Here is a 6,161-nt window from a genome sequence, read left to right as displayed (position 1 = left end):
GGTGATGGGTCAAATGCAGAGAAGGATTTCGCCACACCTCGTGTGTGTGTGTGTGACGATCATTGGTACTTTAACTTATCAAACACTTATTTGGAACATCCCACAGGTGAACGGGCTAATTGGGAACAGGTGGGTGCCATGATTGGGTATAAAAGTAGATTCCATGAAATGCTCAGTCGTTCACAAACAAAGATGGGGCGAGGGTCACCACTTTGTGAACAAATGTGTGAGCAAATTGTTGAACAGTTTAAGAACAACATTTCTCAACAAGATATTGCAAGGAATTTAGGGATTTCACCATCTACACTCCGTAATATCATCAAAAGGTTCAGAGAATCTGGAGAAATCACTTCGATCCCTCAGGCGGTACTGCATCAAAAAGCGACATCAGTGTGTAAAGGATATCACCACATGGGTTCAGCAACACTTCAGAAAACCACTGTCTGTAACTACAGTTCGTCGCTACATCTGTAGGTGCAAGTTAAAACTCTACTATGCAAAGCGAAAGCCATTTATCAACAACACCCAGAAATGCTGTCAGCTTTTTTAATCTAAGATGGACTGATGCAAAGTGGGAAAGTGTTCTGTGGTCTGACGAGTCCACATTTCACATTGTTTTTGGGAACTGTGGACGTCGTGTCCTCTGGAACAAAGAGGAAAAGAACCATCCGGATTGTTATAGGCGCAAAAATGAAAAGCCAGCATGTGTGATGGTATGGGGGTGTATTAGTGCCCAAGACATGGGTAACTTACACATCTGTGAAGGCGCCATTAATGCTGAAAGGTACATGCAGGTTTTGGAGCAACATATGTTGCCATCCAAGCAACGTTACCATGGACGCCCCTGCTTATTTCAGCAAGACAATGCCAAGCCACGTGTTACAACAGCGTGGCTTCATAGTAAAAGAGTGGCGCATTGTGAAGCCTAAAATAAAATACGGAGACTGTTGAACAACTTAAGCTGTACATCAAGCAAGAATGGGAAATAATTCCACCTGAAAAGCTTCAAAAATGTGTCTCCTCACTTCCAAAATGTTTACTGAGTGTTGTTAAAAGGAAAGGCCATGTAACACAGTGGTAAAAATGCCCCGTGACAACATTTTTGCAATGTGTTGCTGCCATTACATTCTAAGTTAATGATTATTTGTAAAACAAAATACAATTTCTCAGTTCAAACATTATATATCTTGTCTTTGCAGTCTATTCAATTGAATATAAGTTGAAAAGGATTTGCAAATCATTGTATTCTGTTTGTATTTACCATTTACACAATGTGCCAACTTCACCGCTTTTGGGGTCTCGTACGACAAATAAGACCTTGCACCTGGACGATGCGGTCCCAGTCTCCGAAGCACTGGTGGCAGGGCTGGCAGTCGGGGAAGAGGCCGGAGAACCCGCGAGCACACTGGTCACAGCGCACGCCCGACACGCCCTGCTGGCAGACGCAGTGACCCGTCACGCGGTTGCACTGAGACGTCTCGATGCCTCGCCAGTCGCAGTCACAAGCTGGGGGGAAGGAAGTGCATCTTTACTAGCTTGTAATCACAAACATGTACAGTATATTCTTGTGCACTGCAAAAAAAGAGCTGTCAGGATATGAAATAAAAAGACTAGAGTTTAGGAAAAAAGACTAAAATCTAGTGAAATTAACCAGCTGCATGGACAGATCATTTTACTTGATAAGACGTCCTAAACCAGGGGTGTCCAAACTTTGTCCCTAAAGAAACATTGAAGGCTGTGGGGGACACTTTGACACTAAAACCAATACAATACAGCTCAATTAAAACCCTCTGAATAGGGATGTCCGATAATGGCTTTTTGCCGATATCCGATATTCCGATATTGTCCAACTCTTTAATTACCGATACCGATATCAACCGATACCGATATCAACCCATATATGCAGTCGTGGAATTAACACATTATTATGCCTAATTTGGACAACCAGGTATGGTGAAGATAAGGTCCTTTTTTAAAAAATTAGTAAAATAAGATAAATAAATTAAAAACATTTTCTTGAATAAAAAAGAAAGTAAAACAATATAAAAACAGTTACATAGAAACTAGTAATGAATGAAAATGAGTCAAATTAACTGTTAAAGGTTAGTACTATTAGTGGAGCAGCAGCACGCACAATCATGTCTGCTTACGGACTGTATCCCTTGCAGACTGTATTGATATATATTGATATATAATGAAGAAACAACCCTTTTGTGTGAATGAGGAGGGAGGTTTTTCGGGTTGGTGCACTAATTGTAAATGTATCTTGTGTTTTCTATGTTGATTTAATAAAAAACAAAAAAACAAACAAAAAAAAACAACAACAACAACGATACCGATAATAAAAAAACCGATACCGATAATTTCCGATATTACACTTTAACGCATATATCGGACATCTCTACCTCTGAACACAACATCCATATCTTAGCGTTGTGTTGTGTTATTTTTCCCTAAATTAGTCATTTTCTACCAAAAGGATGGCTAAATTAACTACAAAAATCAATACTACTGCAGTATTGATATTAGATAGAGATGTCCGATAATGGCTTTTTGCCGATATCCGATATTCCGATATTGTCCAACTCTTTAATTACCGACACCGATATCAACCGATACCGATATCAACCCATATATGCAGTCGTGGAATTAACACATTATTATGTCTAATTTGGACAACCAGGTATGGTGAAGATAAGGTACTTTTTTAAAAATTAGTAAAATAAGATAAATAAATTAAAAACATTTTCTTGAATAAAAAAAGAAAGTAAAACAATATAAAAACAGTTACATAGAAACTAGTAATGAATGAAAATGAGTAAAATTAACGGTTAAAGGTTAGTACTATTAGTGGAGCAGCAGCACGCACAATCATGTGTGCTTACGGACTGTATCCCTTGCAGACTGTATTGATATATATTGATATATAATGTAGGAAGCAGAATATTAATAACAGAAAGAAACAACCCTTTTGTGTGAATGAGTGTAAATGGGGGAGGGAGGTTTTTCGGGTTGGTGCACTAATTGTAAGTGTATCTTGTGTTTTCTATGTTGATTTAATAAAAAAAACCAAAAAAAAACCCGATACCGATAAAAAAAAAAAACGATACCGATAATTTCCGATATTACATTTTAACGCATATATCGGACATCTCTACCTCTGAACACAACATCCATATCTTAGTGTTGTGTTGTGTTATTTTGCCCTAAATTAGTCATTTTCTACCAAAAGAATGGCTAAATTAACTACAAAAATCAATACTACTGCAGTATTGATATTAGATAGGGATGTCCGATAATGGCTTCTTTGCCGATATCCGATATTCCGATATTGTCCAACTCTTAATTACCGATACCGATATATACAGTCGTGGAATTAACACATTATTATGCCTAATTTTGTTGGGATGCCCCGCTGGATGCATTAAAACAATGTAACAAGGTTTTCCAAAATAAATCACCTCAAGTTATGGGAAAAAGTGCCAACATGGCACTGCCATATTTATTATTGAAGTCACAAAGTGCATTTTTTTTAATTTCTTAAACATGCCTCAAAACAGCAGCTTGGAATTTGAGACATGCTCTCCCTGAGAGAGCATGAGGAGGTTGAGGTGGGGGGGGGGGGGTGTAGGGGGTAGCGGGGGGGTGCATATTGTAGCATACCGGAAGAGCTAGTGCTGCAAGGGGTTCTGGGTATTTGTTCCGTTGTGTTGCGGTGCGGATGTTCTCCCGAAATGTGTTTGTCATTCTTGTTTGGTGTGGGTTCACAGTGTGGTGCATATTTGCAACAGTGTTAAAGTTGTTTATGCGCCCACCCTCAGTGTGACCTGTATGGCCGTTGATCAAGTATGTGACTGGGCCGGCACGCAAAGGCAGTGCCTTCAAGGTTTATTGGCGCTCTGTACTTCTCCCTAAGTCCGTGTACACAGCGGCGTTTTAAAAAGTCATAAATGTAACTTTTTGAAACCGATACCGATAATTTCCGATAATACATTTTAAAGCATTTATCGGCCGATAATATCGGCAGTCCGATATTATCGGACATACCTAATATTAGACAAGACCAAAACAATCAGCCAATCGTGGCCACTGATTGGCTCAGCTTTAAGCAGCATTACTAACTTTAACATGCTCACTTTTTTTAGCCAATTTTGCATCCGAACACCATATAAGTCATATCACTTTGTGCTTAACACATGCTAACTGTTAGCATGCTAACTTTTTTTTTTTTTTTTTAGGTAATTTTACATGCATAAGCTTTATAGTCAAATTATGATATTTGACGCATTCTAACTGTTAGCATTTAAATTCGACTTGCGCATTTCAGCATCCATACGCAATTTCTCCCGAAATTGCATATTCTAGTTTATTTTGTCTTTAGAATGTGTCGCGGGCCAATTTAAAAACAAGCTGGGGGCCGCAAATGGCCCCGGGCCGCACTTTGGACACCCCAGTCCTAATTTAAGATGTGTAAATCTAAAAATTAGCAGGACTTTTAAGATAGAAGTACATATTTTATTTTGAAAACAAGCATTATTCAACTTGCAATTCTTAAATGAAGCATCCTTGAGATGTTGCAGAATCTTTAAACAAGATTTTCTATGTGGGGTAAAACCAAAATATCTTATTTGAATACTTATTTTCTCAATTTTAACATTTTTAAACTAGAATAGAAAGAATATAATTATTTAGTCAATGACTAAAATAAGCATTTAGCTTTTAAAACTAAGGACATTTCTAGAAATAAAATGTTAAATCTTGGCAAGTGGGATATAATGTGCAGTGTGTTTGTGACCTCTGCACTGCGTCCTGGGGTCTCCCCAGTAGTTCTCCTGACAGTCCGTGCACGTCTTCCCACCGAATCCATCACGGCATTGACACTGTCCACTAAACTGTGCATCAACAAACATAGAAAATACTCAATTAAATGTTTCCCCTCAAAAAAAGTGTTACTCTTGTGTACAATGCACATGCAGTGGCGGCATTCTCTAGGACAGGGGGCCCCAAACTCTGACTCGGGGGACACATTGTGTTAAAATAATTTGGCCAGGGGCCAGGCTATACATATACTGTATATACTGTACATATATACATACATATGTCTTAATTACATTATCCAAAAAATAGTGCTCGATACCGTGGTAGAGCGCAATATACATTTGTATACATTGTATACATATATGTGTTTGTATATATAGGTGTGTGTATATATATATATATATATATTATATATATATAAATAAATATATATATATATATATATACATTTGTATACATATATGTGTTTGTATATATAGGTGTGTGTATATATATATGTGTATATATATATATATATATATATATATATATATATATATATATATATATATATATATATACATTTGTATACATATATGTGTTTGTGTGTGTATATATATGTGTATATATGTGTGTATATATATATATATATATATATATATATATATATATATATATATATATACATTTGTATACATATATGTGTTTGTATGTGTATGTATATATATATATATATATATATATATATATATATATATATATAATATATATATATACCCACACCTATATATACAAACACATATATGTATACAAATGTATACACACACATATACTTACATATATATGCACATACATGCACACATTCATATATACATACATATATATATATATATATATATATATATATATATATATATATATATATATATATATATATATATATATATACACATTTGTATACATATATGTGTTTGTATACATTGTATACATTTGTATGAGCGCAGTATACATTTGTATACATATATGTGTTTGTATATATAGGTGTGTGTATATATATAAATTAATATATATATATATATATGTATATATATATATATATATATATATATATATATATATATATATATATATATATATATATATATATATATATATATATACACATTTGTATACATATATGTGTTTGTATATATAGGTGTGTGTATATATATATATGTATATATATATATATATATATATATATATATATATATATATATATATATATATATATATATATATATATATATATATATATATATATATACATACCGTAATTTCCGGACTATAAGCCGCACCTGACTATAAGCCGCACCAGCTAAATT

General features: G+C 34.6%; 1 protein-coding gene across 3 annotated transcripts in view; it reads right to left on the bottom strand.

Moving 5' to 3' along the window:
* Window positions 1-6,161, bottom strand: part of LOC133654313 (laminin subunit beta-2-like) — a 134,725-nt gene that overhangs the window by 28,731 nt on the left and 99,833 nt on the right. For all 3 annotated transcript variants that reach the window (XM_062054609.1, XM_062054611.1, XM_062054610.1), the window contains 2 exons: window positions 4,796-4,892; window positions 1,325-1,506 (listed from right to left, as the gene is read on the bottom strand). In XM_062054609.1, the coding sequence (XP_061910593.1) occupies window positions 1,325-1,506; window positions 4,796-4,892 (279 nt within the window). The remainder of the gene's footprint in view (window positions 1-1,324; window positions 1,507-4,795; window positions 4,893-6,161) is intronic.

The sequence above is a fragment of the Entelurus aequoreus genome, linkage group LG07 (genome assembly GCF_033978785.1).
Source record: "Entelurus aequoreus isolate RoL-2023_Sb linkage group LG07, RoL_Eaeq_v1.1, whole genome shotgun sequence".
Classification (NCBI taxonomy): domain Eukaryota; kingdom Metazoa; phylum Chordata; class Actinopteri; order Syngnathiformes; family Syngnathidae; genus Entelurus; species Entelurus aequoreus.
The sequence above is the reverse complement of the archived record's forward strand: the minus strand, read 5'-3'. Positions and strand labels throughout refer to the sequence as shown.